At 43.0% G+C, this 22,710-nt stretch overlaps 1 protein-coding gene across 2 annotated transcripts; it reads right to left on the bottom strand.

Moving 5' to 3' along the window:
* Nucleotides 1-2,152: 2,152 nt before the first annotated feature.
* On the bottom strand, nt 2,153-21,043 carry rnpc3 (RNA-binding region (RNP1, RRM) containing 3). 2 transcript variants are annotated; one of them, XM_020647076.3, is made up of 16 exons: nt 20,928-21,043; nt 19,811-19,967; nt 19,673-19,720; nt 19,440-19,549; nt 18,473-18,562; nt 17,728-17,839; nt 17,021-17,089; nt 15,330-15,472; nt 15,033-15,158; nt 14,523-14,665; nt 11,303-11,476; nt 9,837-9,931; nt 9,629-9,687; nt 5,055-5,187; nt 2,574-2,651; nt 2,153-2,445 (listed from the first exon to the last, which is right to left on the bottom strand). In XM_020647076.3, exons 1-15 carry the CDS (start codon nt 20,951-20,953, stop codon nt 2,583-2,585), a joined length of 1,554 nt encoding a protein of 517 aa, XP_020502732.1. In that variant the 5' UTR covers nt 20,954-21,043; the 3' UTR covers nt 2,153-2,445; nt 2,574-2,582. The 2 variants fall into 2 exon arrangements, with proteins under 2 accessions (XP_020502732.1, XP_020502733.1); XM_020647077.3 differs by having other exon boundaries at nt 2,153-2,214.
* Between the last annotated feature and the right edge of the window lie 1,667 nt (nt 21,044-22,710).

Here is a 22,710-nt window from a genome sequence, read left to right as displayed (position 1 = left end):
TGTGCACGGCGGCCCACAGGTAGACTCAGACATCAGCGGCGTCATTGGGGGTGTCAGGAGATGCTCGGGGCGTGCTCATGATGCCGTCTGCTTTTTTCTTTCACAGTCTGAAAAGTAAACATTCCCCCGATTTCTGCAAGTCCTATACGCAGCATGCATCCATGAAGCCAGCACTCCCTGGGCGCCATCCTGCAGACGGCACACCTGCTCTGACCCAGAATAAAAACCCTGATCCTGAACTCACTGCTGGGTCTGTGCAGAATTAAAGCGAGACGGAGCGAAGGCAGAACATACATCTTTATCTGCGTCCACTTACAAAAGGTTAGCGCTCATATTGCTCAAACGTTAGCTGATAAATGTCCCGCTAACTCTCAAAATTTCCACGGCGGGGGGCACATTTGTCATCGTTGAGATGGCGGGCAGAGTCGGGCACAGATGGGAACTCCTCCCTCACGCTGGCGTTGACGTACGAGCTGCAGGTCGAACCAGATGAGCATACGGAGATTGATATCTTCTGGATGTGAACCAGAGAGAGGCTCAGCTCGGGAGGAGCGATGAGACTTAATGAATCGGAGGCTAATTCGGTGGAAAAGTTGCAGGGAAGTAAAACTTCCTGTTGCCGGAAACTGACAGATTGACATCACATGATATTTCAGAGAGGAGGAAAAGGCGAGGAGCTGCAGGAGGGGGGGCGGGGGGACATTCAGGAGAATTGAAGGAATCACTTGGTGTTTCTTTGGGTATTTTTCAAACTGAACACAATTATTTAAAATCCTTTTTCTCCTCCTGTCGGATCTGAACAGGAACATGTGTAACACCGAGGCTACATGACAGCGAGCTGCTGAGTCTTGGTGAGCCACAGAGAGGTTCTGCCTTCTGACAGATACTTAAATTAGACCCAGAGTAAAAAAGCAGATTCCCGTCCTGTTCAGGACATTAAATATTCAGGTGTTACTTTGAAAGCACAACTTTACAAGCTGACAATTATTTCAAAATGTAAACACACAACAGAAACGTACTGGAGTCGATCAAAGCTTCTCTAAATGCAAATCGTTCAGACCTGTTAACTCGCTTAAAGCAGCAGAGAGAAAGTCTGAAATAGATCTGTTGTTTTCTTTAAACCCAGTCCAGTTCTCCTAAAGGTTTAATCTGGATCAGAATGATCAGGATTTATATTGTTATCCATGATCTGTTAATCTAGATTAGTTGTCCTTCTTTTCGACACACTCCACACAAAATGAAACATCCTCCTTTAAAGGTCATATATCTTTATCATCAACCAGTTTAAATAAGTCTCCGAGCTCATGATTTGATCATGTCTATAAACCTCTCTATTTCAACCCTGCTCAGAACAGGCTGTTTCTGTGTCTGTACCTTTAAATATGTAAATGAGCTGTGTCTGACCACGCCCCATCTCTGGAAGGGCTTGGGTGTCTCGGTCTTTCTCGCTCCATGTCCTATTGTTTACGGTGAGAAGGCAGACTCAGAGGGCAGAACAAACACCTAGCTGTGGGAGTGTCACCCACCTGGGGGAGGGGTTACTGCCCTTTGTGATGTCATGAAGGGAAAATCTCCAAACAGCCTGTTTGAGCACACATTTTGTAGAAAGTGGAGCAGACAAAAGACAGAGAGACTTTTCTCATCATTGGGGGTTTGTGGACAGACTAGAGACACATATTAGAGGAACATGGAGAAGTGGAGTTCACATCATAAAATGTGACCTTTAAGTTTGCATTTTTGATTTTGAATCTTTACCCAAGCTGTGACTGACGTGAACCCTGAGCTCACACCGCGAGATGAGTAAAACCAATCAGACGTCCACATGTTGAGTTGTGATGGCTGCAGAGGTGAGAGGTTGGCTCTGAGGTTTACTCTCTGTAATCACACAGACAGAGACCGTGAAGGAAAGCTAACCTGGCCTCATCTTTCCTCCAGACTGTGGTCTGCTTGCTTTGTTTGCCGTCTCCTCCGGACTCTGGATTTCAGAGCTGGTGTTGACAGCTCGTCATCTGCTGCAGAGCCAATCAGGGCGCACGCACACACACCCTCTGCTGTCTGCATTCAGTCACCTGTCAGAAGTTCCTGATCAGGTGTGATAGTCTGACTGGAGTGTTTGAGACTGTGATTAGAAGAAAAACACAGACGCAGTCAGTTTAATAAAAAATATGTTTTATTTGTTAATAAATGAAGACGACGACATCATCAACCCGTCACCTGAAAGTCAGTGAAACAAGAAGAAAGAGGCGAGAACACAGAGTTTAGAGTCAAACGTATTTCAGGGAACAACAGAAGCTTTCTGCAGAATCCTTTACAAATGTAGTCTACAGTACAGGATGCATGGATCGTACCAAATCACTACACTTCTTTTATTTTTCCAAAAGGATATTCCCCGTTAAGGATACACATGGTTCTGCTGGGCCTCAAAATCAAGCCTCTGCACCTCAACTACATCGAGTATAAACACAAATGTAAGAAGAAGGTGTCATTGTGGCGCGTTGTACACACTCTACAACACACACAGTATAATATGGTCCCGTCCGCTGCAGGTCAGAGCGTCATCCCATCTCACTCACCTGCAGAGGTCATCGTTGTTTCGCTCCTCTCTTGGTTTCTGTGTTGTCTGCTTTCGGTCGTGCAGATCTGGCAAATTGCTGTGGAATTACAGTTAAGGATCACAGACGGTGAATGGTTCAATATAACAGGTGAAAGGTTTAAATACACTGATTCAGCAGCTCCTTCTTCTTTAGGCAGGAACTTTAACCTTCTCTAAAAAGGTTTTTTTTTTTTTTTTTCTTTTCCACTAGGGCTTCATTTCAGTTTGGGGTCAAATTGACACAAAACATTTTTGGACTTCTTCAGCCTGCAGCCGTGAAACAGGCTGTGATGTCTGAAACATAATGCTCGATCAATCAAAGAACGATCGCTAAAGGTTGTTGCTTTTATCACTGACAGGCCCGGGTCTCATTATAACTAGCGGTTTCCAAAGGATCAGCGTGTTCAGCATTCCAGCGCTGCTGCTGTTTTGCTCTATCTGACTATCTATCTTATTTATTGAGACCCCAAAACATGTAACAGAAAAGTTTAGGAATACTGACATTTAAGAACCATGGATTCTTCACACAGACTGAAACCTCATTAAAAACAGTGTCAGCTTCATGGGCAAGTTCAGTCTGAACATTTATACCACACTCATATGGTACATATGGTACCATGTTTCCCTCCTCGAGTTGAAGCAGCAGCTTTCAGCCACAGGGACCCTCCTGCTTCAGACAGGTGAACCTCCTTCTGAATTTAATTTAAGAGAAGGGTGACGCTGTTTGCTCAGAAATGCCAGACGGCAATAAACTGGACCTCACAGAAGGAGCAGAGTGTCTTGATTTCCTGATGTTCAGCTCTCTAACTCAGTCGCTCACACAGATTGACAAGTTGTTCCATATTTTAAATGTGAGGGAAGACGACAGCAGAGCAGGCCGTTAATAAAGCAACATTTCATGCAGGTTTTTCCTTCAGCTCACCCACTTTGGCAGCAGGTTGTTTGAGGATTTTCAGAGAAGTATCATTCTGCAGTCTCAGGCCAGCACTGAAAAAATCATGACAGTGAATCTAACGTGGGACTGGCTGTCAGCTGTAACTGTTTAAAAAGACATCAGTACCAGGATGAACCTTCACTCCACTTTCTGATGCTACAAACTTAAGAAGAAAAACTATGTCCTTTAAACACACGCTGAGTTCTCTTTACAACTCTTTAAGCACCCTGATTATCACACTGAGACAACATGAACGCAGAAGGCTGCAAGTATGAGAAAAACATGCAAACTAAAGTTTGGAGTCCCATCGATGGCGGTCTCCGTGCTGGAAATGCTGTCTCAGTCTAACTTTCAGTCAACCTAACGACAGGCTGAGAGCTGGAGCTGAGGCGGGTTTTAAACCTCCTGACAAACCGTTACACCGCGCCCACCTGTCAATCAGGTCAGCTACACGCCTTATTGTGAATAACTCTTATCCTTCATCAAATCAAAACTGATGAGTCATCAAAAATCTCAATCCACAGCCTCCAAACGAGTTCTTAAACGGCAGCTAAACAACACACCTGTGATGTTTTGGTTTTTAACTGACAAGATATGAAGCTGGAGATGACATCTTCAGGTGAACATCACTGCAGACTTCACGTTTCATTCTTTGAACTCGAACACTAACACAGAGCTAAGAGGTCAGGACTAACCTTGTTTCATCACACAGGTTCAAAAGCTGACGATCAATTATCAGAGGAGGAGCAGGTGGTGCTTCAGGGCTGCCAGAAATTAAACCAAGCAGATGACACATCTGTGAGGGGAGGGGTCCAACTTCATTACCACCACGTCTCCACCTCTTAGCTGCCCCCCTTCATGTATGATCTGAGACCTGAATACAGATTTATAGATTGTGTCTATGTTTGTTTGTATTTCTCGAAAAGCGGCATATTAAAGGAGCTGTATAGAATTCTAAAATGGGTACTGCAGTCCAAATTCTAAACATTGTGGAGAGCTGTCTCCCCCCCTCTCTAGAGTTGATGCTCACGCAGGTTGACATGTGGTGGACACTGAAGCTTCAGTGTTTATCCAGCTCTGCATCGGTCTGCATTGGAGGACATACTGGCTGCTGCATTGTTGTCAGAGAAGCCAGCACTTCAAATTGGCATGTTTCCTTAATGTCTGATCAGATAGTAAGATACCTTTATCATCTCACTCACTACACAGCTCACTGATTGGACCTTTAAGAAAGAATAAAGGATCTACAGATCACCCAAAAGGTTATTGGGCAAGTTAAGTGTTTCTATGTCCTGATTTCTAGATTTAAAAATGGCTGTGCAATTTCTGCACGTAGAACTAGGGATAGTTTTCTTGAAAGCCTCTTCTACATTTGCAAATACCAATTCCCCTTATCATTTTCTTCCTGGGGAATTTAAACATCAATCCACACATAATATACCCAGCTCTACACATTAAACCACAATTTTTCTGCTCCTCATAAATTTCTCGACCTTGCTCCGTCTTGGTAGAGGGATAAAAGGATACCACGACGAGGGGTTTGTCAAACAGAACGTAGCCGTTGGTTTCCCGCAGGGCTTTCTCCGCACTCTGCTCACTGGGGAGTCCTACGAAGGCCTGTCCTTTCATCCGGCCCTCCTTCATTAACACAATGTCAAACCTGAAGAAAAACCAAAACAGGGACACGTCATTATCAGAATCACCTCGGGCTGGTGGCTGAGCAGAGCCAACATTCTACTGTAGCTGTTTAGATCTTGTTAGAGCCATTTGTGTGTTCAGTATGCATGTGTGCTCTGTGGTAGTTTCTTGTGGTGACAGTAGGGGGCACATTCACTTTGGTGTTGGGAAGGTTACAAGTAGAGGAAGAGTTAATCACGGACAGGTGAGCAGCCCACCGTGAGAGGCACACAGTTTTTTGACCGCTGTATGAAATGTATCGTGAATGGAACATTTATCCTGGCTTTGTTTTACATTCAAGTTATAGTGGAATAAGTGTATGTAGACGACCAGAATATGCATTGTAAATGAACGATTCAGATAAACCCGTTTGAGTGTGACAGCACGGAGTTGATCGAGTTATTGCCACGAAACACGGAAACAGCGCGTCAATTAAGTACGGTAGGCTATCAGCCCCTCAGTGGCAAACTTTTGATACGCAAGATCAAGCCACTACAGATCTTATTCTGCATCCAGGTACAATATTGGTCATCACTTAGTTTGGCATGAGAACCAGAAATCTGCAGAAATCCCTCGCCCCCCCTCCCGTCTGACAGGGATGTTCTCTGTCTGTGAGGTGCATGTGTGAACAAATATTTCAGTCCAATTATCTAGATGTTTTAAGAAGTGCATTTGCAAAAAGAGTTAATATCTCTCTCTCTTTCAAATATTTGAATCAGACATTTGGTGCTGTTTATGAGTCTTCAGTGTGAAGAAACCAAAACATGTGAGGGATAAAGCGGCCACAGACCCTATTCCTCTGTTCTTCATATCTTAAATACAGTATCTCACAAAAGTGAGTACACCCCTCACATTTCTGCAAATACTTTATTATATCTTTTCATGGGACAACACTGAAGAAATTAAAATTTGCTACAATGTAAAGTAGTCAGGGTACAGCTTGTATAACAGTGTAAATTTACTGTCCCCTCAAAATAACTCAACACACAGCTATTAATGTCTAAACCGCAGGCAACAAAAAGTAAGTACACCCCAAAGTGAAAATGTCCAAATAGTGCCCAAAGTGTCATTATTTTGTGTGGCCACCATTATTTTCCAGCACTGCCTTAACCCTCTTGGGCATGGAGTTCACCAGAGCTTCACAGGTTGCCACTGGAATCCTCTTCCACTCCTCCATGACGACATCACAGAGCTGGTGGATGTTAGAGACCTTGCGCTCCTCCGCCTTCCATTTGAGGACACCCCACAGATGCTCAATAGTCAAAGTCAACTTTATTGTCAATTTCAAAACCCTATAAATAGGGTTTAGGTCTGGAGACGTGCTTGGCCAGTCCGTCACCTTTACCCTCGGCTTCTTTAGCAAAGCAGTGGTCGTCTTGGAGGTGTGTTTGGGGTCGTTATCATGTTGGAATACTGCCCTGTGGCCCAGTTTCTGAAGGGAGGGGATCATGCTCTGCTTCAGTATGTCACAATACATGTTGGCATTTATGGTTCCCTCAATGAACTGTAGCTCCCCAGTGCCGGCAGCACTCATGCAGCCCCAGACCATGACACTCCCACCACCATGCTTGACTGTAGGCAAGACACACTTATCTTTGTACTCCTCACCTGGTTGCCGCCACACATGCTTGGCATCATCTGAACCAAATAAGTTTATCTTGGTCTCATCAGACCACAGGACATGGTTTCAGTAGTCCATGTCCTTAGTCTGCTTGTCTTCAGCAAACTGTTTGTTGGCTTTCTTGTGCATCATCTTTAGAAGAGACTTCCTTCTGGGACGACAGCCATACAGACCAATTTCATGCAGTATGCAGCGTATGGTCTGAGCACTGACAGGCTGACCCCCCCCCCCCACCCCTTCAACCTCTGCAGCAATGCTGGCAGCACTCATACGTCTATTTTCCAAAGACAACCTCTGGATACAACGCTGAGCACATGCACTCAACTTCTTTGGTTGACCATGACGAGGCCTGTTCTGAGTGGAACTTGTCCTGTTAAACTGCTGTATGGTCTTAGCCACGGTGCTGCAGCTCAGTTTCAGGGTGTTGGCAATCTTCTTATAGCCTAGGCCATCTTTATGTAGAGCAACAATTCTTTTTTTAAGATCCTCAGAGAGTTCTTTGCCATGAGGTGCCATGTTGAACTTCCAGTGACCAGTATGAGAGTGAGAGAGTGATAACACCAAATTTAACAAACTCCCCATTCACACCCGAGACCTTGTAACACTAACGAATCACATGACACCGGGGAGGGAAAATGGCTAATTGGGCACTATTTGGACATTTTCACTTAGGGGTGTACTCACTTTTGTTGCAAGCGGTTTAATTGCTGTGTGTTGAGTTATTTGAGGGGACAGCAAATTTACACTGTTATACAAGCTGTACACTGACTACTTTACATTGTTTTAAAGTGTCATTTCTTCAGTGTTGTCCCATGAAAAGATATAATAAAGTATTTGCAGAAATGTGAGGGGTGTACTCACTTTTGTGAGATACTGTATGTCTGCTTCTTCCTGCAGCATGGAAAACTCAGTTCTATGAAAAGAGCATCTTTCCAGCCGGTCACAACAGCTGATTTTAGTCAAGATGATTTGTGTTTTCTGTTTTTGTTGCTAGACAACTTTCCAAGTCTGAAATCATAACTCAACCTCGGCTCATAAATACTTTTCTCAAGCCGCCATGTTGACCTATACTTAAAGATTGTGATGTCTGAGCAAACCAACACAAATACAGATTAATGACAGCGCCTGTGCTGTGGATCCGTCTGTATTGACATTTAAAATAAGACGTCACAATGAAAGTCTGATGGGACAGAACAAAACTTTACTTTCCTGCAGCTTATGAACCATCCCTCATGTTGTAGTTTGAAAAATAAAATCTGAAGTCCTGTATGTCTCTGACCATGTTTTTGGCCCGTTAGTCTCCACCCTTCCGTCAAATATCTGGGTGTGATTTTTGACAGCTCCTTTAAATGTGATAAAGAGATTAGCTTAGTTGTCAGGAACAGCTGAGGGCCTGATCACACAGAGTAGGCGCGGCAGCTTCAAAAAAAGCTGAGTGGATCTGGGGAAAAAAGTGACATTGACTAGCGCTGCATCTCTGCGTCTTGAGCTGAAACGGCGAACATGTAACTTTTATGAGCACCCAAAATACGTCAGAAAAATGCGTCATGCAGCAGCAGAGAAGAGCGCCCAGCAAGAGCGCTGTACCAGAGGAAACCAACGGTTCTGCTAGCGACACTTTTCTAGCTTTGTGTCTCTGGGTGATCGGGCCTGTAGACTTTTGGGAAAGGTAAAGGCCTCTTCTTCCTCCAGTTGAAGATTACATCTGGATCAGACGTCTCCAGAACGCAGCTGCACGTTGTCTGACTGTCAAGAGATGACGTGATCACATCACTCCTGTACCGACTTCTCTACACCGGCTTCCTGTCAGCTTCACAATCCAGTTCAAGATTCTATCACTTGTTTTCACCAACATGCTCCAGTCAGAGCGCTGCGGTCAACACACCGCGTCTTCAGCAGCGATTTAACATTTTCACGGTATTGAGCAGCTCTGATGTCCGCAGGTAAACCGGCACTGGATGCAGACTAACAACTGGATGTGTCAGAGCCTCTGCGATGGCCGCTCCATATTTGTGGAACAGTTTACCTGTGGACATCAGAGCTGCTCAATCCATCCAAAATGTTTTGAAACGTTCTCATGCTCCTGTTAATTGTGTCATTTAATGTGTTTTAATTTCTCTTTTGATTAATATTCATCCTCTCATATTGTTTTTAAATCTTTACAGCACTCCGGTTGAACTGATGTTGCTGCTTTGATTTCTGACTTGACCGCCGCCGCTTCAAAGATTCAATCTTTGTGACTCTGGCTTCGAACTTTTACTGCAGTCTGCGTTCAGAGTCTGTCCCTGGTCAACATGAGCCCGGTCTGATGACTCAGGTGGAATATTCATTTCAAGTTCTGCTGATGCACAAACTTAAACTGTCCCTCGTGGTCCCCGCGTCCGGTTAAGATTCTTATTAATATCACAACCCTCAGTCAGCACGAATCGCTAAAAACTCTCAAGGGAAAGGGACAAATTACTGGAGTCAAAAACAGCTCCTGAGGGGGTCTGGAGGTTAATTTGAGTACCCAATGTATGGAGGCTGTAGCCCTCACAGCGGCCTGGGTTCAAGTCTGACCTGTGGCTCCTTTCCCGTATGTCATCCCCTCTCTCTCTCGCTCTCTCTCTCGCTCTCTCTCTCTCTCTCTCGCTCTCTCTCCAGTATCCGACACTAACCACAGTCCTGTCTCTACAATCGAGGCATACCCCCCCAAAAAATACATCTTTTAAAAATAATCAGCTCCAGAAGACAGGACGGAGGAGAGTGACGCTTGAGATATGTCGATATGTAATAAGGTCAGGATGATCTGCAGGCTACATACATGTTCCTCTCCTCCTCTGACGACGGGTTGATGTAGCGCCCGTAGATGTACTTCAGGTCCTGGGACAGAAATGAATGACAAAAAAGCAATGATTCATTTTGTACAGAGGTTGCACAAGAAGCAATCAATGACACAGAAACGTCCGCATATTTAATTGATTTGTAACAGGACAATGAATTTCTAAAGAAAGAGCTCTTGGTGCACATACTTTCTCCCCCGCTTGTTTGGCGATATTCTTCACGTAAAGTCTGCAGGTGGGCTCTCCGGGTTCATAATTTTTATACACGGACATCCTTTTTATTTCTGTTGGAAACAAGAGAAGCAGAAAAAACACAACTTCATATTAAAAACAGGTACAAAACGTCACAGAGCTTTCAAACTCAGAGTGCATGTTTCTAATAAGCTCCACGAGCAGAAACGTGCTCAAACTAGGATCAATATTGGAGATGCTTTTGAAAAATGGAGAGAGGTTAGAACACAGAAAGGTTTACAGACGAATGCAGAGCTGGATAAACACTGAAGCTTCAGTGTCCACCACATGGTGACCTGTGTGAGACTCTAGAGAGGAGGGGGGGAGACAGCTCTACAATGTTTAGAATTTAGACTGCAGTACCCATTTGAAACACTAGGGGTCAGAGTTACATTTAATGGAGCCAGGAATGACCATATTAGGCATTGCTACTTCCAATCTGTCTCCTGTAAAATCTGTTATTTAGTAGATGGCCATCACGCTGTGTTAAAGAAGACTTGAAACTCATTATGAAAATGTTAACAGAGGGAATAAATCAACGGAGGAGAAGCGAGATGTTATCACAGACTTCTTGAAATGAGTCGAGGAGAGCTGCCCCCTGCTGGACATGAGAAAACTGTAGGATTTAGATTTCTGTCTCCACTTTTTAAACGGCAAGCTGTGTTTTTTTGAAGACGACAAAGGGCAACTGGCAGCAGCTAATTACCACTTTTCCATAACAAACTATTTCCCTTCATCTCCTCAATCTGTATCGTCTTGGGATGATTTTAATCTTATAAAAGTAACGCTGATGTGAAAACTTTTCAGCCAAATCTCCACTTCCTTTAAGGAAATTGGCTTTTTCTGCAGTTGGAACTTTCTCTTTTTCGTTCAGCCATGATGCTCACAGTAACTGCCAAATCTTTCTAATATGCATCTCAAAGAGAGAGTTGTCTTTTTTCTACTTGTGTTGCATTGCTTACATGAAGAATACAACTTTAGAGGGAGGAAAAGAAAGTCAGGGGTGTTTTAAATGGGAGCGTTAATCTTTTAACTTGATGTAGTTCGTCAGTCTGCAGTGCATGCTACAGAAAATTTTTTTTGGGTGACTGAAACCTTTAAACCATCCAGCTTTTACAACATTTTCTGATCTGGGAGTAAATGCAAACCTCTAGAATATCTCCAGTTGCTAGGACCCAGGACCAACCAACGCATTGAAATGAAGACAGCGTGCAGGAGTTTGCCTGCATTATTGGTACTGAAATCTGGTGTACAGGACTTTTTACCTAAAAGTTTGCTGTGTCCTATATACCAGTGTTAAATGCTGACAGTCGTCCCGTCATTACCAAAGTGTAGCCACCACCAGCACACACTGCACTGCCCCTGACCAGCATCGTTCCTTACAGTTAGGGAACCTTCACTGTGCTTAGAGGCATGATGTTTACCATCTCTTGACAGCCGGCCTTTCTCCAGCTCCTTCCTGGAGATGATGTCCGACGTCAGGTCGTGCTCGTCGTCACTGTGCTCCTTCTGCTGCTGTGACGTTGGGGCGGTAGGATAAAGCTTCCCAAAGCCTTCGGCTTCTGTCCCCTCCTGACTGACATCCCTCTCGTCACCATCTGCAGGGACACAGAGCATGATCAGGACATACACAGCATCTTAAAATCTGATTATCAAGCTGTTTATAATTCTGCAATAACACTGAAAGGAGCTGAAGTATTTCAAATCATGTGCCACTGGGCTGAAAATGCTGATTTGGTTTGGTTTAGAAAACAGGAAGAAAGCCCCCCCTCCTCCCTTCAGAACAAATACAGATGGAGGTCTTCAAAGTGTCGAAACAAAAGCAGATGGTGAAATAATCGCTTCCACGCTGTTTATCCTCTTCAGCAAAACAAACAAACTCAAGATGGGAGAGCAGAAGCAACTTCTCCTGGTCCAATAAGTTTAAAATAAGGAGGATTAAAATCTCGCACTGAGATATGACATCGTAATAAATAAACTGGTTTCAACTTGAGAGTTCTCTCTCAGGGTTTCATACAAAGGAAGTTGCTTTTGGCTGAAGAAATGTGTTAAAGGTTTGTTCCATGCTTATTTCAGGATCTCAAAGTTTTGACATTTTTGCAATTCAGGCTGCAACTTTATCTCTCAGGACATTTGCACCAAATCAAAGTGCGCGGTCCAGTAAAACTTGTTTATAGTCCCCCGACAGGCTCAGATTGTTTATATCTGGTTTGATAGTTCTAGCTAGCTTCTCGGAGTGTAGCAGAAGAACTCAGCTGTTTGTAGGCAGGCCAGAGCAGGAAGAGCAAACTACCTTTGGTGAAGGCAGTCAAACCGGTATCTGTGCTATTAGCGCTCAGCAACAGAGGTGTTAGCTCGAGTCTGCAAGCAGTTAAGCTTTTTGAATTTCCCTCGGGCTCAATGAAGCATCTATCTATCTATCTATCTATCTATCTATGTATCTATCTAAGCTAGTTAGCTGGGAAACAGGTATGTAAGGTTTTCTTCTGAACTCAGAAGAGGTGTTTGAATGATGAATGACGCTGCGTCAGGGTTATATAAAGACAGGGGCACTAACACAGACGACTCAGGGCTGGCGTACTGGTTCCTGTGAATACGTGCGAGGGGTGTAATTAAATGGTTAATGATATTGAGCTTTAGGGTGGAATTTATTTTCTAGTCTTCTGACTACTCAAAGCACTTTTACACCGCAGGTCACACCTACACATTCACACTCCGCTGTCGAAGAAGTGGGAGCAACTTGGGGTTAAGTGTCTTGCCCAAGGACACATCGGATATGTGGCTGCAGGAGCTAGGGATCAAACCCCCGACCCTTCCGGTTAAGAGACAGCGGTCTATCTCCTTTCTGTAATGTTGTCACAGACCTAGAATACCAATCTGAGCCCGTCACTTCGAATAGATGCAGGATTCCGCTGCAGCCATTACAGCCTGTAATGTGTTGCAGCTTAATTAATCTACTGGAGAAATTCTAAACGTTTCACAACTTATTAGCCATCCAGACCCCCAAAAATGTAAAATATGAGGCGTAGGTTTTATAAGTATTACAGTTCCTGTTAAAGAGGAAACTGGTTACCTAACAAATCAAGGATCGAGGCGTAAGCACCCTCAGTCTGTGTTAAATAAAAAACTGTAATCAAATCAAAATCCAGTCCTGTTTGGGAAACATGAGTATGAAAGGCAGAGGGAGGGAGCACTGGCAGACGAAGAAGGAGCGTGTGCACGCACACACACATACACACACACACTGTAGATGGAATTACTAAGAGCAGTGAGCCTGTTCAAATCCGAAGAGGAAGAAAAGCTTGTCATCCACATGAGGTGTGTGTGTGTGTGTGTGTGTGTGTGTGTGTTAGTGTGTGCACTGGAGCGAGAAGTGTTCGGAGCTTTCCTGATACACTCTCGTGGAGAACTAGATCACCATCCTCCCTCTTATCTGTCTCCCACCTCCTCCCCCTTTTCATTTAAATGGCTTGTTTATCGGCTCCCCCTCTCCTCCCCCTCCCCTCCCCTCCACCTGCAAAACAAGACTAATCCAAAAAAGCCACCTGTCATAGTTTATCTTTCTCCTGCCTTTAGGAAAGCTTTTTGTGTTTGACTTTGAGATCTATTTTACTCCTCAGGAAGTTGCCAGGCAGGGAAGTTACAGCTGAAGAGAGAGAGAGAGGGGCGAGATAAGGAAAACAGGAAACTGCACAAGATGACAAGTAACACCGACTCTGCCCCTCGATGACATTTCCTCACAGATCGTGGTAAAACCTTTTTTCTGTGAAAGTCTCTGCTGTGATTCACGGCTGTGTAACATTCGACTTCAGCCATAGGAAGACTTTCAATCACACCGAAGACGCTTCTGTTTCCGTATGATAATAAACCTAAAGAAATCATCGATCATTACGGATTCCTCCTTTTTATTTGCAGATCAAGAATCATCTGTTTAATTTGTTCACACTCCTATTTTATCAAGAAGCTTTTTATTTATTTATTTGTCTTTCAGCCTAATTGCTTTGGCATTGCTTCGTTCTAAGCTGCATTTAATCATTAATGGATAAATGTGGGGAAACGGTGAATACTGATCGACTTTTAAGGAGGAACAAACAATTAGTCACCCGACAGAAGATCCATACACACTTGTCTTTGATACTTTTATAAGCATTTACAACAAGTTTTTGCAGATTCCTGACACTGAAGCATGAAGATGTGTCATCGTAAATATCTTTAATTTATTATTGTAGTTTTGGATGGGCAACAGGGGATATTTAAGGTGCTACCCTGTACACGTTTTTTTTTAATCATGTTTTAAAAACAAAGTGGCCCATTGTTCTTAAAGTCCCGCCATCACATAAAACCTCACGTTGGAGATAATAACTTGAGGACAAAGCCGTTGTTGCAGAATCAATATGGCCACACATACTGGGACACTCCCTTATATGACTGTGAATTTAATATTCAGGGGTTTTGAGCTGCAGGTCAGTCAATGTAAGAACCTCAAAGATATCACCTTTGGGGTTTTATAATATTTTGCTGGACGCTGACGAAAAGGTTAGTGAACTGAGAAACAAACAAAAAACAACCAACAGAAGAATGAAAATAATCAAAAAGCTGCTGGAGGGAATACGTCAGGTAGAAATGTGTCAGCAGAGCCTTTACCTTTGTCGGCATCATCAGGCTGACCCCGCCCACTTCCCTCCATCATGGCTGCCACCTCAGGAACAGAAATGTGGAACTCGATTTTCTTGGGCCCGGCGGGTTGAGGCTGCTCAAACACGTCAGAGGGCTGCAGCATCGGAGCACTGAGGACAGAAACACAATCAGCTCCGCAACCTCAACACATACCCACAGTAAAGCAGACACTGAGCGGCTTAAGGGCCGGATATCGTGTTCTGGTCAAGCACAGATATTTCCCAGTGTGCTAACGTGCTGTCAGCAGACGCTCAGGTGTGTGTATTTATAGTTAACAGAGTTTGTGGTCTGTCATTAAGGGAGTGTGTGCATGTGTGCTGCTGAGACAATAAGTCTCAGAGCCACCTCTGGGTTGGGTTTATGAGGAGGGCTTATTGTCTGGAGGTTTTTTGTCTTCCTTTTTTTAGCTGCCTGTGATTACTGTCTCGAGATGAGCCGTGCGTGAGGACGGTGACATGCATGAGTGGCTCGCTGTACCTCTGAGAGTCTGGTTTGGGAGCATAGAGCAGATCCTTGATCCTGGGTTTCTTTCTCTTTGAAGCTGTTTTTGGTCTCAGGGGTCTCTTGCACGCTTGGTTGACCAGACCCATCAGACGAACAATCCTGAAATAAAGCAAGCATGGGGATAAAGCTTCAGACATAAAGAGTAGAATGTAAAAACACATTCCCCTTAAAACCAGTCGTGTCTCTAAAACAGTGAGGTCTTCTGAATCCTCGACTTGATGAGAAAATCAAAATGACATCAGATAACTCGAGTGGTTTCCCGCTCCTCACCTCTCCTTGTCCTCGTCGTCCTCACTCTCATACTCTGATTCTTCCTCACTGGACAGCTCCATCTCCTCCTCAGGTAAAGGGGGGAAGTCGGGAGGGAAGGGGGGAGGCATGGGGATGGGCGGGGCAGGAGGCAGGAACTCATACTGCAGAAAACAACAGTGTAATTAGTTTGTGGTTAAACGGACTGATTTTTTTTTTTTGCTTTATTGTCTGAGCAACATTTGGATTAATTAGTCTGAAGACGAAATCATCATTTTCAAACGACAGCCGGCAACATTTTTAACATCACAGCAGGGAAAATGATTGCATGTTTCAGTTAACTGCTCTGACATGATGAGAGAAGTCAAACATCACTTCCTGCTTCCTACACCTCCTATTTAATTTTGATTCATTTTATCTATGATGTTTAGATTTTTATTTTGTATGACCTACTTCTGTCTTTGTGCTGCTGCAACTCCTGCATTTTCCCTCTGGGGATCAATTAAGTATTATCTTATCTTAATCACAGTAATGATGTGATAATCCATAGTCCATCCAATCTGAGATCAAGATAAGACCCAGTAAAAATGCTTTTGATTCTCGTAAGAGACCAAGACCTATAAAAAGTGGTCTCCAGACCAAGACCGACCTTGAGAACTCAGGGCTTTTCATGTACCGTCACATGGCCCTCGTCAACATATATGAGGGAATAGTGTTTTTGTACTTTTATTTATGATCCCCAGTCACTGAATGATTAAAGTAAAAGCCTTGTAGCTACATTTTTTTTAGAGGTACAGGAGAGCAGTTTGAGGTAATGAACTTAAAAACTAAATAAATAAGCCACTGATCGCTGAGGGAGCAGCCCACTTTCTTCACTTTACATTTTACACCGTTTCTACTGCAGCTTTAAATACCAGCCTCATTTAGCAAAACGTTTATCTTGTGTTCAGGATGATTCTGGTACTTTAAAGAACCAATCAGTAACATATGATAAAGGTATCTTACTGTATGATCAGACATTAAGGAAACATGCTATGTTGAAGTGCTGGCTTCTCTGACAACAATGCAGCAGCCAGTATGTCCTCCTTCTAACTTTAGATTCTGCTCCTGAATGCTCTGGATTTGTTTGGACCAGAGAAGGTAGATGGTTTTAAGGCACCCCCACACGGCCGTTTGGGACGCCCCTCGGTTTGCCAGATATCAGAGCAGTTATAAAGGAGGGGACAGGGGGAGTCGGCTCTATCCAATGTTTTGAATTTGGACAGCAGTACCCATTTTAAACACTAGGTGTCAGAGTTAAATACTGCTCCTTTAATGGAGCCAGGACTGACCATGTGTGGACGAGATATGGTGAGGCATCGCTACCTCCAACTCTAGGGAGGAAGGGGCGGGGGGACACAGGTCTCTCTCACCTTGGCTTTTTTTTTTTATAACATATTTAGTTGTCTATTTGAAAATATGAGGAGTTTCAGAAAACTTGATTTTAAGTGAAAAGATTCAGACAGAGAAAATATCTTTCCGATCATTTTTAAAACCACCAGATTCCGTTAACAAAAACCTTGAAGAACGCAGAGTTATACTTTCTATGTTTCTGTTTATTTTGAGCTGTTAATATTTTGTTTTGGATCTGAACTCTCCAGAATAACCCTTAAAAAATACATTGACTGATATCTAAATCCTCTAAAAATGACTCAAGCCAGCAGAAAGCTCACCAGGGGGGGTCTGGTAGTGACGGGGCCAAACGGACATGGTAAATTCATCTTGTTCATCAGATGGAGTACCTGTGTAAATGAAGATATGAGCATTAGAACAGAGATAGCTGTATCTACAGATTCCTCCCGGGGCTGCGGGGGAGCAGCTCGTATAAATAAACTGCCTCCTCTCAAACAGGCAGCCTGTAACTCGGGCTCCATATGCAAAACAGATTGCAAGGCTTTTTGCATTTTCACTTAAAATACTAGGATCAAGGTGAGATTGAGGCTGGAGTGAGATAGCAGCAGTGAGGCTGAGCGTGAAAACAACCTCTCTCTGTGGCACGCCAGCACCACCAAGACGCCAAAGCTGGAAATAGCAGCGCTTAAGATCCAGGCAGACACAGCACAGCTCCCAGGGAAATGTTAAACTCATAACTCATGCCTCCCACTTATGGTTTATTATTAATACTTGCTCCCCAAATTGAAATTTAAAAGGCAAATGTTTGCTGTTTGATCTTTAAGAGGTTGGATGCAGTTCAAAAACCTCTGGGACATTTTTTCTAGATCCATATTTCTGTTTTTACGACGAGAGATGCTGGCACATTTACATCTCTTCACAAACACAAGCAAACAAACGTGGTGACACAGGGAGAGGGTTTTACACAAAGGACAAGCAGGTAGTGTGGGATAAATACATGATCTAAGAAGAAGCAGAATTCACTCACTTGAACATAAAACTTTGGCACACTGATGAGAGCATGTGTTATATTTGTCAGGACGCCATTAGAAGGAGGAGGATATAAATATTTCAGAGTGGGACTGGACGGGAATTTCAGCCTGTATGAGAGAGAGAGAGAGAGAGAGAGAGAGAGAGAGAGAGAGAGAGAGAGAGAGAGTGAGAGAGAGAGAGAGAGAGAGAGAGAGGGAAGGAGAGGAAAGACTAAATTACTTAAGAGGTAATTTTGCAGCTTTACCTGCAAATATCAGGAGTTTTTCAGGAGTTTTCTGCAAGTGTGAAAGCCCGCATTGATTCTAGCACAGACAGGACTCACTCCATCCTACAATGAATGCTGCTTAATAAAAAGTGCTGGGTGGCCTCAACAGGTGGGCTAATAAAATACGTGTTCCTGAAGTGCTGCGTTTCAGCTTCTTTGGCAGAGTCTATCATATCAGGAACTGGAGAACTTCCCTGTCAGGACAGACTGTCAGTGTTGGAGAGAGACATATCAAAAACCACCTGGTTTCACCAACTGGCGGTACAGACGGCCTATCAGATCTCAACAGAGGCCCCAACATCTAATTGGACACAAGACTGCTGACAGCTCCAAACTACAGCTCTCAGATTCACATCCAGGTTTACTGTCAGCCTGCAGGCAGCTTCTCCACACTAACAGAGTAAACACCTTGACCAGGTGGAACAGCATGCATCACGTATGATTCAATGATTAGAAGAGTTCTCTTTACACTTACCCGAGGTCAGGAGCAACGCCGGTCTCTATAAGAGGAATATTTAGCTGTTTGGCTTCTTGTTTCTTCTGCTCCGCTTTAATATTTTTACCACTATGGAAACAAACACATGTGACAGAAATGATAAATATACAGCTTCATGTTTATGATGATTGTTTACATGCTTACAGTTCTTATTTATGTGTAACACCAATACACAATCATCAGACCGAGTCAGTTTGACTTTAGCACTGCAGACAGATTTTCATTCAAAGCTTGTTTAAAGTCGAAAATGCTGGATGCTCAAACTAAATGTGGGCAAAAGTTCAGATCATGAGGTAAACAAATGTTGGAGTAATCCCAGGATAAGTCTGCAGAGGGCGCTAAATGGCTTGTTCTGCAAATCACGCCATAATTCCCTGATATAAAACCAAGAATTTCACCAGACAGCATCAAGCATCGACGTAAGCAACATAGTGATATCCTCTTGTATGTCATACAGTTAAGGTTTGTGCGGTTAAGTACATGACAGACGGATCAGAGATGCCGCGCCATAATGAGCGACATGAGCCTGGATCTCCCTTTCCTTGATTTATGGTAAATACACACATATGCATTTGGACAGGTGTGCACTGAGAGCGAAAAGGACTGCCTGCCAGTGCAGTGTTTCCTGCACCGATCGGCCCAACCAGGGGCATTTACAGCCACTGTAAAGTGGCTGACCATTTAAGCATTTTAATCTTTATCTTTATCTGCATGACATAGCCATCCGTGACCGATATGCTATACTACAGTCTCCCTTTTCTCTGAACTCCTCGTGTGTATGTCGCTCAGCATCTGACTGTGTTGAGCATCCTGCACGAATGGATTGTTCTGATACGCTCATTAACAAGGCTCGTCTGCAAATGATCAAAACGGACCCGCTTGAAACCTTTCATGAGCCTACTGCACGAGCAAAGACACCAAATACAACAGCCCCGTCATTACTTACCTGCTCGACACTGGTGGGTCCGTTAATACAGTCACATGATCCTGTCCTTTTGCAAACTCTACAACAAGCGTACGATCAAGAACCTCTAACTGATGGAGCCTGCTGAGTGCCTAAAACAGACAACAAGGGGGTTGTAAGGTTATAGGGCAGGTTAAGATCATTACTGCTGTAACTTCATGCAACAAAACCTTTTTAAATATGTTTTTATTACATACACTACACAGATAACTCACCTTTGCTGCAGACCTCTCACTTTTGAAGGATGCAAAGGCTGCGTGTTTCTGTGGAGATGGAAAAACCTGTTTAGACTGGACAGCAGCGAAAGTCAATTTTGAGAAGATGTCACTGGATATCAGTGATTCACGACCTACCAATCGACCTGTGTTTGAGAAGACCCGGACTGAATCAGCTCCAAAATACTTCAGGAGGTCTTCCTTCTCCTCCTGCGTGAGCTCAGCTGGTAAATGGCGCACAAGCAGCGTTTTGCTGCCGTTAGTTTGGACCTGCTCGTCATTCCTCTCCATTTCTCTGTCAGCAAGAGAACAAACAACACAGGTAAGAAAACACACGACTCAGACCAGGGATGCTGCACACTTATTCAAATCAAATTGAAGACTTTTAAAAGTATATTATATATATATGTCACTCCGCCACCAGGAGGCTCTTAATCAAAACAATAACAAAAGAAGACTTTGAGGCTGGTAGGGAATCATGGTAGAGAGTATTGTTCTCCCTCAGAGTGTTTTCAGAACATTTGAATAAAATAAATGATGAGGATGAAAAAAATCTAACAAAACTGACACCCGTTTCGATAACATGGCAACACAAATAGATTGTCCTCAGCACGCAATATTGGGAAATTTCTTGGTTTGAATTATCAAAAATTGCAGGCAACCTCCTGGAAACTGTCGAAAGTGCAAAAATAAGTGACGTAGTTGTGTAATGTGAACAGTGGTGCTATTATTGTTGGATTTATTCCTCAACTGTGTAATGAAACAGTACATTTCTCCTTCTCAAAGTGCCTATACTTATTGATATTATCAACCTTAATCATAACAGAGATTATAGTCTGAACATTTTAACAACCTTACATTAAAAACAATATGTGCGCTGCATGTTTGTTTCTTAAAGAGTTACACAAATAACAAAAATATTCTTCTTGTGTTTCTACATTTAGGCAGAAAACGAAATTACTTAATATTTCTAAAAACATCTCAAGTCTTGCTCTTTTCAATATAAATCTTTCCGATTTGTCGAACATTGTAAAACCGCCATAACTTTAAATGTAGCACCGTTAGTTAGCTCAGTGCTAACACCTGAACGAAGGTAAAAAGCGGCGATTTATCGCGTTTTTATAATTTAACTTAATTTTTAGCATCCCGCTCTCAGTTACCTTTGGACTTTAAGAAATAACTACAGCGTCTTGTTGGTACAAGTAGATAAATAACAGCTTAATTTAAAGGTAAATTGATTTATTTGATAGCATACCTGCTCGAAGCAGCCTGTAAACACATCCACTTCCGCTTGTTTCTTCTTCTACGGCGATTAGGCGACTAAGCAGACGCAATGAGAATTAGCACCACCTGCTGGACCGGAGGATACGTCTGAAAAGTATACAATATAAAAACATGTACAAATGGTTTATTTCTTATTTTTCTTTAACTTTTTCTTCAACCAGCAAACCAAAAAAATGAAAACAACATAAAATCGCAAAATTGAATGGAAATGAGCAGAATAAAGAATATTCATATCTAATTTCGTACAACATTAGTGAACAAAGCAAGCACATAATTAGAACAAATTAAAATAAAATAGCACTCTTATATCTCAAGTTACATTTCACTGTATACCATTCAAAGATCACATTTACCACGTCACAACAACACAAAAACTTAATTTGATCACATTACTCCATTTCCTCAACAAATTTTTTTAATCTAATGTTGGATTTAGATTCTTTGGTTCTGCTGTTAAAATAGTTCCATAAAATGGTTTATTTCACATTTATGTAATTTAATTTGGTTCTTAATCTCGTTTTTTAAGATATTTGTTCCTTTTCAGTCTAGATCATAGTCTAGATCAGGGATGGGCAACTTTGGTCACAGCAAGGGCCACATTCATTTAATTCTCACTGCCAGGGGGCCAAATTGTAGTATACAAAAACCATTACAGTCAATTATGTCTCAAATTTAACTCAACATATACCAGTGATCAAATATTATTATGGAAATATTTCTGTTTTTTGTGGTTTCATGGCAGATTTTGTCATGTTTTGATATATAAAAATTGACCTGAGGGTTGACGAGGGCTGCATGTGCCCCCCGGGCCGCCAGTTGCCCACCCCTGGTCTAGATCATAAACTGTAAGGTCAAGACCCCCCCCCCCCCCCCCCCCCCCCCCCCCTTATTGAAATGAAATGGTTCAGTCTGGCCGTCAAATTTAGGCGCGAACAAAATCATGTTAGATGTTGATGTTAATTATAAGGCCATTCTCACAAAAATCAACTAATAGGGATGTGTATAATATAATGAGTGCCAGTTCAGAAACTAATTTATTGAATGTTTAGTTGTTGTTCTGTCACCAGCAGGTGTCACCCTCGTCACATGACACAACAGCTCCTGTAGCAGGGAAACAGCTGACACCTCAAACAGCTTAGGTTTCCCTCCCTAACAACAGTATATAACAAAGTTAACCAGAGCCAAGAGTATAATGTTTTACTCTGATTAAAAGCTTGTAATTAAACTTTTTGAAATGGAAAACGTTAGATTTTTATGACATTACTAGTCTTAGAACAATCACACAACGAGAGAATCAACCCCGACTACTTCAGTTATTTTTACTCTTGGTTAAATGTGGATTCATAAAATACCACAGAGGATGATTCCTTCTTTGAGAAGCTCTGTCCTGCGTCTGTCCAGTCTTATGAAGGTCTCTCCAGCGTCCCATCCCCAACCCCCAAGAAATCTCTCCTATATACACTTCCCGAGATGCCTCCAAATTCCTTGCCAAATGAAGCCTTTTCTTTGAGGAGAAATGCAAGGGCATTCCTCATCAGGGGGACACAATACCCCCTTTCACCGTGGCTGGGCTCTAAAATTTCACAGGTGATGGGAGGAACGGTGGTCACTCGATCCTCCTTCCTCCCTCCGACGTAACACACCAGAGCGAGGGAGAGAGAGAGAGCAAGGAGGGGGAGATGCCAATCGGGAATTTGGTGGAAGGGGAAAGAGGAGGAAAATGGCTCATGGTGGAATTGCTCAGCTTCTGTTGA

The sequence above is a fragment of the Labrus bergylta genome, chromosome 20, assembly GCF_963930695.1.
Source record: "Labrus bergylta chromosome 20, fLabBer1.1, whole genome shotgun sequence".
Taxonomy (NCBI): Eukaryota; Metazoa; Chordata; class Actinopteri; order Labriformes; family Labridae; genus Labrus; species Labrus bergylta.
The sequence above is the reverse complement of the archived record's forward strand: the minus strand, read 5'-3'. Positions and strand labels throughout refer to the sequence as shown.